Consider the following 14,020-nt stretch of genomic DNA (forward strand, 5'->3'; position numbering starts at 1 on the left):
AATTCTATAAGATATATTAGAACCAGATTACAAAACTCTTTTGATTAATCACAAAAATGCCATTTAAGATTTTCCTGATACAATCTTTGTTTTTCCAATCCACATCTGAAAGGGCCTCTGAGGGCAATGTTGTTTTATGATCAGCACATTCCTTTGCTACACACAAAAATCAGTCCAATTGTTGGATATGTGGCCAACTTCCCCTTTCTAGTACATCTGGGTTACCTTGGTGGGTTTTTTCCTTACCAGTACAGACTGGAAAGCTTTAAAGCAATTTCTTATGATGGAAAGATCTAGCTCCAGTGTTCATAGTATGTCCAATATTACTAATTATGATCCTGAAATGAGGCCAATAGCTCATACTGTTAATGATACAGGGGACGACTACTCTTTCTCTCTTACTTGGACCATACAATTATCCCAACAACTTGCAAATAAACAAAAGAAGATAGATATTACTGTGAGAACTATGAGAGGTTTTACACAAATTTGGGATGGATATGTTTGGCTCACTCCTAATCATGGATCTTTATATGCACCGGCACTTTTATATTGGGAAGAAGGAAATTGTTCCAAACAAAATCTACTGATTTACCCTCAAAATATGGGAGGGATATCCCCCAAGTCATGTCAAAATACTATCATACTTAAAGAAAGTGATTGGTTTGGAAAAGACTGGGCTTGACAGCCAAGCATTTACTGGATGGCTCCTAATGGAACTCAGTGGTTATGTGGAACAAACTTCTGACCTTGGCTACCCCTCAGATGGCTAGGACACTGCACCCTGGGTTTCCCTTGGATGCAAGGAAGGATTCACCCTGAGCTAACATCCATTGCCAATCTTCCTCTCCTTAAGGCCAGACGGGCTTGTTCAGTGACCACCTAGTGGCTATATTTGTTCCTTCCTTGGGGCTAGAAGATGTCATATCACAAATAGGAGCTCCGACTAAATTTACTGAAAAAGCCCTTAACAATAGCCAAGCAGGAATAGCCTTGTTAAATACTGTAGTGTCTTTAATGAGGAAGGCTGTCCTTCAAAACAGAATGGGCTTAGGTAATCTAACAGCATCCCAAGGTGCATACACGTGCAATTATTCAAACTGAATGCTGTGTCTTTACACCTCATGAATCTTCCAATGTGTCATCCCTGTTAAAGTACATGAGAAAGCAAGTGAATGCCTTGAGTGTTCCTACACCCCGTCTTAATTTATTTGGTTGGCTTCCCTCAGGTATTTGTTCCTTTTTGCGACCTGGATTACAATTCCTATTTCTATTACTTCTTGGGAGTGACGTCAGCATCATGGCAGAGTGAGCTTTCCCATAAACTCTTCTCCCGATAAGATACAACAAAGGAAACAGTCACAGGCCAATAATGGAATCCTAGACAGCGAAAAGCAAGATTGGAAAGATCCACACTGCTGCACATGTGAGAGTGGAACGTGCTGGGCCCCCAGAGGAAGTGGGGAGAGGTAAGGAGAACTCCTCTCCCTCCCCATCAGATCAGTGATCCCGGTCTGCACGGCTCCCAGAGAAGGGGGAGGGGCGGCCCTCTGCAGAGAAAACTTAGCTCTTTGGGCTCTCTCAGCCAGTGGGAAACTCCCACACAGAGGACTGAGAACTGCTACGGGGTACCATCAATATCTGAACACCCCAGGAGAGTGGATAATGAGGGGTGAGCGAGAACCCCCCCACGCCAGGGACCCAGCGGGCAAAAGAGAGAGCCCCACCCCTCCTGGAAAGCTGGACCCTGCAGTGCAGCTGACCAGACCAGACCAAGTGACAGGCAGATCACAGCGAATAGCTGGGGCAGAGCACAGGGGGCTCAGATTACACAGCCCTTTATCCCCACACAGTGGCGGCGGGTGGAAATTGCAACCAGATATTTCCAGGATGAGGAAAAACAAAGCCAATACAGGAACCACAATGCAAAGGTACATGAAATCACCAGACCAGAAGGAAAATGACAAGCACCCAGAAACCAACCTTGAAGACACAGAAATCCATAACCTAAACAACAGAGATTTCAAAATAGCTATCATAAAAAGACTCAACGAAATACGAGACAACACAAACAATTCAATGAGATTAGGAGTTTCTTCACAAAAGAGATTGAAATCATAAAGAAAAACCAATCAGTGCTGATGGAGATGAAGAACACAATTGAGGAGATAAAGGAGAATCTGGAATCTTTAAAAACAGAGCTGACAATATGGAGGAAAGAATTAGCATTATAGAGGATAGGAATACAGATATGCTCCAGATGGAAGAGGAGAGAGAACTAAGACTAAAAAGAAATGAAGAAAGTCTCTGAGAAATATCTGACTCTATTAGGAAATGTAACATAAGAATTATAGGTATTCCTGAGGGAGAAGAAAGGGAAAGAGGAACAGAGAGCCTATTCAAGGAAATAATAGCTGAGAACTTCCCAAATCTGGGGAAGGAGCAGGAAATACCAAGGAGCAGGAAGCCAACAGATCACCTAAATATGTCAACAGGCAAAGGCCCACTCCACAACATGTAGTGGTAAGGCTGGCCAAAGTCAATGACAAAGAAACAATATTAAGGGCAGCTAGACAAAAACAAAAAATAACGTACAAAGGAACTCCCATCAGGCTCTCAGTGGATTTCTCAACAAACTTTACAGGCTAGGAGAAACTGGAATGATATATTCAAAATACTGAAAGACAAAAACTTTCAGCCAAGAATACTCTATCCAGCAAAAATATCCTTCAAATATGATGGAGAAATAGTAACTTTCCCAGATAAACAAAAGCTAAGGGAGTTCATGGCCACGAGACCCCCACTGCAAGAAATACTCAAGAAGGCCTTCAGGCCTGAAAAAAAGAAGAGAAAGGGAATACAAAGCTTGGAGCAAGGAGTAAAATAGGTAGACAAACTCAGAAAAATAGAAGATCTTTACTGGAATAGGTTAGCAACCACTTAAATACCAAAATCAAAGATCAAAGGAAGGAATTCACCAAAAATAAACTTAACCTCATCACTGTAAACACACACCAACAACACAAGATAGAATAAGGTATAACAAGAACGACTTAGAAGGGGAAGAGGAAAGTGATTGAATTGGCTTAGTAGAAGGAAATAGGAGGCCATCAGATAATGGACTATCTCATACACAAGATTTTTGATACAAACCTCAAGGTAACCACTAAGCAAATAATCAAAACAAAATCACATATGATAAACAAAGAGAAAACTAGAAGAGTCATAAGACAGAACAACCAAACTGAATTGGCAGTCCGAAACAAATGGGACAAGAAACAAAGGAAATGCAAAAGAACTGGAAAATAAGTGACAAAACAGCAACATTAAGCCCTCATATATCAATAATTACCCTAAATGTAAATGGATTGAACTCTCCAATCAAAAGATACAGAGTGGCAGGGTGGATTAAAAAGCAAGACCCAACAATATGCTGCCTCCAGGAAACACATCTCAGCTCTAAAGACAAGCACAGGCTCAGAGTGAAAGGATGGAAGACAATACTCCAAGCTAATGGCAAACAAAAGAAAGCAGGTGTTGCCATACTCATATCCATTACTCCTTGGAATTCTTGTATTAGTCATAGTATTCAAACTGATTACTCTTTTCTTTACTCAGTGTTGTAAGACTGGTATGCAAGCTAAAGTAATGATGGCTCAACAACTTGAAATGGGCAATCAATTTTATAACTCTGGAGGAATTTCCTTTTATGATAAAGACTATTTCTGATAAAGCTTAAGAACTCATTTTAAAACTAGTATTTTCTATAATTGTAAAGAATCTGAGCATAAAAAGTCATAAAAGCACATGTACAATGTGCAACAATCTAAAATTAATTGGAAAAAACATATGAAAAGCTTCCTCTGTGTATGTGTGTATATATATAGATCTATCTCCATGCTAGCCCATTATTTCCCCCCAATGTAGATAACTAGGCATATGAATGAGATTCAGGCCTAGAACCAAGGGACTTGATGGATAGGCAGCAAACACTTTGGCGCCTAGGGACAATATTTTGATCATCAATGCTTTTTATCGAAAGATTATCAATCAAAAGGGGGGAAAATGATGAGTAAATGGAAAGCAATAGGATATATTAGAATATATGAGGAAGCCATTTGGTTTAAAATTAATTTGGCCTAATCTTGTTTTTCCAAAAAGGCCTTATGTGGCCTGTTGGGCATCCACTGTACATCTGTTTTAAAGATTTACAGTGTCCCAAAGCCAAGCTAGGGATGTTGCCTTCCCTCTCCCATCAGCATCTCTTTATAAATAATTATTTCTTCCCAATGGGGCAAGGCTATACTTACAAACAGGTCCTCTGGTGATGGTCTTGTTACACCTTCTGTTCAGGCTAGTGATTCTCAATTCTCTTGTCAAATCTATTCCCAGAGACCTAAGAATATCAATCCCTCTGGGAACAATGCTCCAGAACTCATGAGTAGTTACAATTAAAAGCTGGTCATTCCTCAAGTCTTTATTAGGCCTATGCCCCTTACCAGCAGGAAGCAGCTAGAGCAGTCACCACCCTACTCTCTCAAGATTGAGGAATGAACAACAAAAAGGGGGAATTTGTAACCACAAGCCCACTACAGCCAGTTCAAACAGACCCCATCTCTTATCAACACAGTGATTAAGAATTGTCTTTCAGAAAATTTGCAAAGCCATGTAGCCAGAGCATGTGCAGAAGAAGAAATCTTGACCTGAAATGACCGCAGAACCAAAGATTCTCCTCCCCACAGGACCAAAGGACCAGGACATGACCAGAACTTAAAAGTCACACTCTTATCAGAAGCGAGGGATCTGTCATCCAGGAAGATCTGGTGTTAAAATTCCTTCCCTACCTTACCATAAATGTTTAAAACCGCACCATAAATGTTTAGAACCTTACTGTAAATGCTTAAAGCCGACCAATCAAAACCTGTCCTGCCAGCATTTCCACATGCCAGCCTGTTTTCCCTAACCTCTTAAATTTCATCCCCATATCCTGAATTGAAGAGACAGATCTGAGGGCACATGTCCCGTCTCCTTGCAGACCAGTCTCACAAAAGAAAGCTACATTTCTTTCCCCAGAAGCTGATGCCATAATAATTGGCTTTTTTAAATGTGCATCAGGCAAGGTAACCCCAATTTTGTGTGGTAACAATGTTATAAAGCAATGTTACCTCAATAAAAATTAATTTAAAAAAAGTCAGTCATGTACCGTCACAACACCAGTTTATTACAATTTGCCTTGTATAAGGGAAGTGAGACATTCTGACATAAAAGTCAATCAGCACCTAAAATGTTATCATTCATGCCATGTTATAAAGCCATATCAAAAATCCTTAAGTTTAGTAGCCTTTTTTGTGGTTGTTATTTAAAGCAAGTTACCATTAGTAGCAAAATACCAAAAGTAAAAGAAAAATGAATTAGTTAAAACACTAAAACTAGGAAAAATAAAAACATCTTAGTTGTCAATAGTCTGTATTGCTCTTGGTATATTACTGCATATAGTGGATGGTACAGCATTTTCAGCTTCATAAGTTCTTTGATGAAACAGGCTATTGAGCATCCCTCAAACATCCATTTGCCTTTCTCTTCAGATACTTGAGACCACGTTTGACAATGACTATTATATGTATTAGGGGCCCTGGACCAGATTCTTCATATATATTATTCATATACACTCAACAAACCTACAAAACAGTATTGATCTTCCAGTTTATTTCTATTTATTTATTTATTGTTTATTTACTTTTTTTGTGTGAGGAGATCAGCCCTGTGCTAACATTTGCCAGTCCTCCTCTTTTTTTGCTGAGGAAGATTGGCCCTGGGCTAACATCTGTGCCCATCCTCCTCCACTTGATACGGGACGCCGCCACAGCGTGGCCTGACAAGTGGCGCATCGGTGCGCGCCCAGGATCTGAACCGGTGAACGCCGGGCCGCCACAGTAACCTCTATAAGAGCAAAGACTGGGTTTTGTTTCTGTCCCTTTGGTCCAACAATAAATATTGATCGATCATATGGCATAGATGAATATTTGCTGAGTGAATGAACAAAATAGTGAATATATATTAATATGAATGTTTCCTTTCCTAGGCACCTGTCAGTGTCAAGAAATTAAATAAACTTTATTGGACACATTTGTGTTTCAGGCCCTAGCTAAATATATGTATTTTAATCATAAGTCCTTTCTAGGATTGCACTATTTGAATTGCACTATTGAATTGCACTATTGCACTATTCTTTCCTGTTTTTCGACACATTTGTTAGTTTCTGTCTTAATTTTGATTGAAACTATGGACTCCGTTAACATAGAAAGTTAGTAGTATTTGGTGAGAACTCTTTTAAATTTCAGGCACATATGCAACATGTTTACATAGCAGATGGCTAAATAATCATGCTTCTATATAGAAATTCTAGAGTCTTCTATTGCTGTAAGCCCTTCTTTCACAGCACCCGTCAAGTACTGGGAAATCCACTTCATCCCGAATGGAACCACTAGGTGGTGTTGTGGCCTAAGGCTAACGCAAACCCCTTACTGAATATCAAGTGAGAAGCTTCCTACTCTAACTCAACCCTACATTCCCTGATGTCTCCTCTCAGAAGCTTAATACTGGCTATAGGGCCCTTGAACACAGGCTTCAAGATATAAATGAAAGCTTTTTATAGTGCTTCACTGGGGGAGAAGATGCCCTGAATAATTTTAATTGAGGAGATCTTTTAAATACACCCCCTCTCAAATAGGGGCAATATTTCATTAGCAACTTCATTGAGAAGTTAGCAATTCTTACGAATTCTTCGTTAGCAATTCTTAATGAGACAGAATTCTTGGATACAGAATATGCCTTCTACTAAGATTTTAAAAGTTACACTTTACAGAACCAATTGCTTTAAATATGAAAAAGTATTATAAAATTTTAAAATACCTGCTGTAAAGTATTCCAAGGGCCACACCGAAGAATTTCCAGTGTATTCAAAGGGGTCATCATGTTGACTGGGCATTTTACAAGTCTCTTTCTCTTAACAATTTTCTTTTGTTGACTTTGCTTGAAAATTTCAAACCAAGGTTTAAATGATTTTATCCAAGCTAGCCTCTTTTCTTCAATAGAAGATAGAAGTGTCGGCTCTGGTACGGAGCAGGTCACTATACTTCCACACTTAGCTCTATTTTCAAGATATTCTTCTGGAATTTCTTTGATCTGAGAGTTCAGAGAGTTTACCTCTTTAAAAACAAAGGAGTTTTTTGCATTACAGCCACCCAGGTCTTCGCAAAGAACCTGTCTACCTAAAATATAATTTTGCTTGTTTATTTTGCCTTCTACATTAATCGTGGCATCACTGGTGTTAAAAACCATGTCACTATTCAGAGTGTTGCCGTTTGGGTTCTCCTCTGTTTCTTTAGATTTTAAATCAGTGTCCTTTTCTTGTAGTATTACATTTTCCTCTGTATCCTCAGAATTTTCTAATTTTAGTGGTAGTACTTTTTGTTTCATTGACATCACTGAAATATCATTCTCTTTATACAATGTTCCATTCTGTTCTGATATCTCTTCTTTTTCTACTTTTTGTATATTATTCTGTTGATTATCTTTAATTATTTTCTGTGCTTCATTGTTTTTCACCTCATTAATTTCTTGATTTTGTCCTAATATTGTCATTTGGGTTTCTTGTCTCATATTGTCATTAACGGCAGGTTTCATGGTTTCCTCTTTCTGTGTTTGAGACTTTAATTCTTGCAGCTGAAACTGTTCTTTCACATTTTCTTTTAGATCTGGATTTTCTAATTCAGTTTTTTTGTATATATTTTCATATTTTCTTTCTTGCTTGACCAATTTTTCTGAACATTGTTGTTTTCCTAGGTTTTCATTTTTTTCTTTCATTTTAAATTCTGCCCAAATTTCTTGGTTTGATACAGATTCTTTGAATATTTGGTTTGATACAGATTCTTTGAATTGCACTTGTATTGATTCTTTCAATACAAGCTGTCTATATACATCTTTTCTCTTACTCGATTCTTCAACTAGCCAAAGGGGAACTTCTTCCAACTTCTTTGACTTTTCATCCCCTCGCTTTTTGGCTACATCATCCTTATTCTTTGACGTCTCTTCGACAGTCAAATGTTTGGCATTATAGTCTCCCTTCTGTAACGCTCTACTTATTACTAGCTGTTTTCTTGCATCTTCTTTTAATCTTAATTTTTCCTTGTTTAACAGTTGCTCTTTTTCTCTTCTCAGGAGGTTCTTTTTTTCTTCATATTCTTCTTCTCTCCTTTTCCTTTCTTCTTGCTTCTGCTTTTTTATCTCTTCTTCTATCCTCTGTTCTTCCTCTAATCTTTTTCGTTTTTCTTCTTCTATCTGTCTTATTTTTGCTTCCTTTTCTTTCCACTCTTGTGCTTTCCTTTTCTTACTTTCTATTTGTTCTTTTATGATTGGGCCATATTTTTGGTAGGCCACAAATGCTTTATATTTAGCTTGAATTTTTATAGCTGCATTATGCTGCAGTTTTAACAAACGCATTTTTTCTTTTTCCTGCAGGTCTTTAAATCTTGTTCTTTCTTCTTCCATTTGTAAATGCAAGTTTCTAATAAACTCCTAAAATAAAGTAAGATAAATAGTAGTCATCACAAACTAAATGTGAGATGCTATTAAAATATCATCTAAAATATAGATTGAAAATAAATACTAAAACTGAAGTCATAATGAAGTTACTATAAAATGTACTTAGAGGAACTAAGCCAACCTTGGTGGTCTAGTGGTTAAAATTCAGCGCTTTCATCGCTGTGCAGCTGGATTCCTGGTCAGCGAACCACACCATCCGTTTGTTGTCTGTCATACTGTGGCAGCAGTGTGTTGCTGTGATGCTCAAAGCTATGGCACTGGTATTTCAAATACCAGCAGGGTCACCCAGGGTGGACAGGTTTCAGCGGAGCTTCCAGACTAGACAGACTAGGAAGAAGGACCTGGCCACCCACTTCCAAAGAAATTGGCCATGAAAACCCTATGAACAGCAGCAGAGCATTGACTATATAGTGCTGGAAGGTGAGAGGATGGTGAAAAAAGACCGGGCAGGGTTCTGCTTTGCCGTATACAGGGTCACCAGGAGTTGGAATCGACTTGATGGCCCTAACAACTAAGAGGAACTAAAGTCATTTATTTCAAAGGGTATTAATACTTTAAATATTTAGGAGATTCTGTCAAGTTAGTAAGTTGATACTCTAATATTATGGCTATACTAAGCCACCCAGATATAAATTGAGGAATTCCTTGAAGATAGAAAGTATATAAAACCAGAATGACACAGAGAAAAAGCAAAAGAAACCACAGGCCAAAATTTGTGTAGGAGAAAAGGATTTCAAACTTTCTGAGATGGGAGTTCTGATACAGAAGACTCCCAGAGCTAGCAGGGAGACTGAAGAAGCAGGGAATGATTTGGCAAGACTTATAATGCCAGGAAGATGAGGTAGAATGCATGTATAAGTAATATGAAGAACTAGCCTAGTCACACATCTTATCCTTTCTCAACTATTAAGAGATAAGCACATATTGCATTAAATGAGATAATTTGGAGTTAAGTGAGAAAATATCATCGTCACTAGAGTCCTAAAACAAAAGTAAACAGATCAACAAAATTCAGCAAATATTTGAGGAAAACTAACACAAAGAATGTGAGGCAATGAAAATATGTCAATAAGCAGAAGGAAGAACCAATTTCTGAGAGAAGAGGGTTATTACATTAAATAAAAATTTAAATGAAGAAAATTTTTAAGAAAAAACATGTTTAAATAAGAATAACCTCAAATAAAAATGAAACGTTAAGTGTTCAAATAAAAAAATATGAATCACTCAAACAAAAAACTTCAATAGAACGCTGAACAGACGATTGCCTAAAGAAAAACTTCAAAATTAGGTGTTTTCCCAAAACAATATACAAAATAACAAAGACATGAAATATATGACAGAGGCATTCAGGTGTAAAGAGGATCAACACAGAAATTCCAAGATAACTAGTAGGAGTTCCAGATAAAGAACTCAGAAAAATTGAAGGGAAGAAAATAATAGTGAAATGTTTTTTAAACCAAAAAAAAGGCCATAAGATAAAAATTTGAGTTAACTTAATATACACACACATACAAACAAGGATAACTCATACAGACACTAGCAATATTTCAGAACTCTAAGGAATGTAAGCTCCCTGAAGGCAGGGGGTATTTGCTGTTTTATTCACTGCCGTTATCTTGAGCACTTAGAGAAATGCCTGGCACACAATAGAAAACTAGTCAATGTGTGTGGATGAATGTAAAAAGTGAAAAATCTTAAAGCTGCAAAAGAATGTAATAAATGAGTATCAAATTTGCAATCATAGGTAGCATAGGCAAAAATAAATAAATATGCAATGGAGTTATATCTTTATTTATTTATTTATTGAGGAAGATTGGCCCTGAGCTAACATCTGTTGCCAATCTTCCTCCTTTTTTCATTTTTTCTCCCCAAAGCCCTAGCAGATAGTTGTATGTCATAGGTGCGCATCCTTCTAGTTGCTCTACGTGGGACACCACCTCAGCACGGTTTGATGAGTGGTGAGTAGGTCCATGCCCAGGATCTGAACCAACGAACCCAGGGCCACTGAAGTGGAGCTCACAAACTTAACTGCTATGCCACTGGGCTGGCCCTGAGTTATATCTTTAAATTGTTAAAACTAAATGGCAATAAATTTGAATTCTATACCCAATGAAACTAATCATTCAGTTTTAAAAGCAAAATAAAAAAATCTCAAATGTGCAAAGATTGAGAAAATTTGCCATCCAAAAATGTTTTTTGACAAGTATTTAGGTATATACTCCAGGAAATGAAAATTGAGTCCAGAAAGCAGAGGAAGACTCAGGATTCAAAGATCACTGATGATCAAAGAAACCATTAACACTTAGCACTTAAATTTTTTGTTTTACTGTCTTCTTCTTTTCACCATTTCATTTAAAAAGTCAGCTGTTAGTTTACTGTTGCTCCTTTTTAGATAACATGCCTTTTTTCTATGGCTGCCTTTAAGATCTTTTTTCCCCCCTTCTCTTGAATTTCAGTAGTTATACTATTAAATTCCTAGGTGTGATTTTCTTTGTATTGTTTCTGCTTAGGGATCTTTAATCATCTTTGAATGTACAGATTGATTTTTCAAAAACAATTGAAACCATTTCAACTATAATCTCTTCACCCATTGTTTCCGCTCCATTCTCTCTCTCCTTTCCTTCCAAAATTACTAATATAGACATTTTTTATCTTTTTACTATGTATCACACACTTCTTGTGCTCTTTTCTGCTTTTCCCATTTTTTGTCCTCTCTGTACTTTAATTTGGATATATTCTATTCACTTCTCTTCAGTTTCACTAATGTTTTCACCTGCTGTGTCAAATCTACTGTCAAACTTATCCACTGAGTTTGTAATTTTATATACTGAACTTTTCACTCTAGTTTTACACTTGATACTTTATTATAGATTCTAATATTCTTTTTATATCACCTATCTGTTTAATCATTTTGCTACTGCATGATAGTGATAGGTATTCTAATGGCTATCCTAATTCCAACATCTTGATTACCTGCAGGTGAGCTACTATTGTCTTTTTTTTTTCTTATCATTCACATGAACCTGTCTCTTCACATGCCTAACCAACTTTTTAATTTAAAGATGGACAGTATAAACCAATGTTTTCAAGAGTGTGTTTATACAAATCAAGAAAAGACTTGAGGAAATACAAAGAATGGTAATATGTTTATTTGGATAACAGGATTATGGGAAATTTTATTTACTTTATATTTGTAATTACTTAAAATGATTTTATATAAAAACTGTGGAGTAAATGTGTTAAAACTTAATAAACATGTCCTCATCTTAAATTCAAAGGGGTTATTTAAAACATTTCATTAGTTGTGTTCAAGAAATGCAGTAACCTTTCATAACAATCCTCAATCATAATGAAATGTTCATCATAGTATGTTTACTCAAACCTTAAAAGAAATTTCAGAATTACAATTTTATATAGACATGTTCACTCACTGAACCAGTATATTTTCATTTTCAGGACATTCTATTTCAAGGAGAGTTTCTCATGATTAATGAATTTTTTAAAGCTTTAGTAAATTAAATCCTATACCAGCTAGGCAATGTTATTTTAAAATGCTATAGTAATTTTAAAATTACTATGTTTCAAGCATAGTAATTTATTTCAAATGAATAATCATTGCACTGATTAAAAACAACAAATACATACCTCATGCTGTTTAAATTTCTCTTTCCACATTTTCTCTTCCTTATGGAGTTCGTCATTCATCTTGTCCTGTTCTTGCTGAATATATGATAATATTGAAATATTATATTCAAATATCAAAGAATATTGTGTTCATTATATATGATTCTCACAATATATATTTGTACGCAATGGTTAAAGATAACAATGCACCCACTGGTCCTCAGTTATTAGTTCTGGGAGAACAACTTTAATCTCAACGTAAAGTGTCATGTAAATGACACCTAGTGTTCCCATTTTGGGCACATAAAGATGTTTCCAACCTAGGAAAGTTGTTTTATTTATTTGAGAATGTTTATTCACATAATAAAATGCATTGGCTATAAATACTGTTGAACAATGCAAAAATTACAAATAATAATGTTTGTAAGATGGGTTTTGCATTACAATTTTTTTCTCACCACACCATTCCATTTAATTCACATAATAAATCAGTTCAGTGGGTAACGTTTTTTTTTTAATAACTCTTTATTAGCACCTATTTTGTTAAGGCGCTGCAGAATAAACAAACATCAGTAAAATATAATCTCTTTCCTCAAAAACTTTACCTTTGATATGGGAATGCTATCGTAAGTTCACACATTACCTCAAATTTAGCTGAATAAGTTTATCACAAGAGAAGAACTATAAAGGATTAATGTTGGAATAGGTGCTATAATTAGAGGATCATGAAAGGTTTCATGCAGAAGACTGTATTTGAAATGACTAGGGTTTTAAGAAGTTAAACAGACATTTTAGGCATTTATTAAATGTTTTTCTAGGAAGGTGATTACAGTTCCATCTCAGGAAAATTATAAGGTTACATTAGATAGAGTTAGAGAAAGAGTCAAGGAGACACTAAGAAGATCAGTGAGGTAATATTAGAGAAGTCCATGTGAGAATCATCGAGAACCTTCTGTAGATAGGGTGGCAGGAGTGAGAAGAGATGAAAAGACAATGTAAACATGAAATTGCCAAAATTGGCAACTGACTGGATATAAAGGAAGTGGGAAAAGTTCTTTGGACATTATCTTTTATGAGCTGTGGGACCTTTTCATGGGATTTCAGCAAGGAACTAACTTTTCTAAAAAAAAAATCCTTCTGACAGCACTATAGTGGATGAGTTTGTGGAATATAAGACCAACGCTAGGGAGTTCAACTAGACAGTATAATAAATATTTCAAGCTAGACATTAGGACACCCTGAACCATGGAGTAGCACTAGATAGATAGATAGATGAGAAGATGGGTAATACAACTATTACAAGGAAGAGGATAATAAAAGAGAGGGAAGAATAAAAAATGGTCCTCATCTCTCTAGCTTAGACTATGATGATAGTGGGGCTTATAAGAATAAAGAATAACAGAGGAGGACATTAGCTCAGTTATGGGGGTGAGGCACAGATCGTCACCTATATGGTTGAACCACTTCAACCAAATAAGTTTTACATAATTGCTATATATCAGACCATATAGCAAGGACGTTGAATGATCAAGAAAATTCTGTTGCCTCTTTCTATGATAAGAAGGGTATAAAAAAGCAAGTTTATGTTGTAAATGTCAGCCTGTATAGGACAATTTTTGAAACTTCATAGACTCTAGAGGCCCCCAAGATCCAAAGCAGTACCTGAAATTTCAATGAATTTCAATAAAAACTAATCAAGGAGTCCGTATTAAATACGGTTAATCCATAGTCAATTGCTTCAATTATCAGGAGTAATTGAAACCCACAGCTCAATCCACACCATAATCTAAAA

The 14,020-nt window shown here is 36.3% G+C and overlaps 1 protein-coding gene across 1 annotated transcript in view; it reads right to left on the bottom strand.

The window, feature by feature from the left end:
* Nucleotides 1-14,020, bottom strand: part of LRRIQ1 (leucine rich repeats and IQ motif containing 1) — a 208,314-nt gene that overhangs the window by 183,723 nt on the left and 10,571 nt on the right. Inside the window, exons 7-8 of the mRNA XM_014788515.2 lie at nucleotides 12,250-12,324; nucleotides 6,913-8,577 (exon numbers count right to left, since the gene is read on the bottom strand). Coding sequence (XP_014644001.2) covers nucleotides 6,913-8,577; nucleotides 12,250-12,324 — 1,740 coding nt within the window. The remainder of the gene's footprint in view (nucleotides 1-6,912; nucleotides 8,578-12,249; nucleotides 12,325-14,020) is intronic.

The sequence above is a fragment of the Ceratotherium simum genome, chromosome 25 (assembly GCF_057802395.1).
Source record: "Ceratotherium simum simum isolate JZ-2026a chromosome 25, ASM5780239v1, whole genome shotgun sequence".
NCBI lineage: Eukaryota > Metazoa > Chordata > Mammalia > Perissodactyla > Rhinocerotidae > Ceratotherium > Ceratotherium simum.